At 43.7% G+C, this 703-nt stretch overlaps 1 protein-coding gene across 2 annotated transcripts in view; it reads left to right on the top strand.

Annotated features, from left to right (window-relative positions):
• gak (cyclin G associated kinase) overlaps positions 1-703 on the top strand; it is a 24,183-nt gene extending 23,480 nt beyond the window's left edge. For both annotated transcript variants that reach the window (XM_035658016.1, XM_035658014.1), the window contains one exon: positions 23-703. In XM_035658016.1, the coding sequence (XP_035513909.1) occupies positions 23-124 (102 nt within the window). In that variant the 3' untranslated portion in view covers positions 125-703. The remainder of the gene's footprint in view (positions 1-22) is intronic.

Below are 703 nucleotides of genomic sequence, written 5' to 3'. Positions count from 1 at the left end.
CTCTCTCTCTCTCTCTCTACAGGCAACAGGCAAGCCTTATGAACATTACGCTAAGATGATCTTCATGGAACTGAATGATGCCTGGTCAGAGTTCGAGAACCAGGGATCCAAAGCACTCTTCTAAAACCCTGGTCTGGATCCCAGCTAGACCAGACCAGACCAGACTGGACTGGATTTGGCCTAACCAAACAAGGGTTAGACTGGGCCAGATTGGACAGGACTGAGCCCACATTGGGCCTTAGGGGCGCAGAGCCTCTGAGAGGTGTCCTCTCTTCCATTCCCTTCACTCCCATCGTCCTTCTGTACTTTCTTCTGTTTCTACAGTCAAGGAAAAAGACCTTTTGCCTCGTGTCTGGCTGTAGTGAAAAGTTCCTCACTGGTTAATAAAGGGGCCAGTTAAATAAACATTGTGATAGCTCTTAAACTCACTGCCTACCTGTACGACTGCCTGAGTGGTGCTGCAAACATCAGGAGGGAGGAATGGGTGACAATCACATGAAGAAGAGAAAATGGAAAAGAAATCAGATAATACAAGGACTTTTAAAATTATGATGACAGTGGTGTTAAATAAAAAGATAATATGCCCCTACACTAATAAAATGATGGTAAATTTTGGCTGTGGCTGGTAAGTTTGTAATCTGTGCCTGGCACTTTTGTAAACAGCCAGTCATTTAGCAGACTGGTTTAAAAAAAAAAAAAAAAA

The sequence above is a fragment of the Morone saxatilis genome, unplaced genomic scaffold (assembly GCF_004916995.1).
Source record: "Morone saxatilis isolate NCDOM2014 unplaced genomic scaffold, NCSU_SB_2.0 Contig16, whole genome shotgun sequence".
NCBI lineage: Eukaryota > Metazoa > Chordata > Actinopteri > Moronidae > Morone > Morone saxatilis.
Note: the sequence above shows the minus strand (reverse complement) of the source record. Positions and strands in the feature narration are given on the sequence as shown.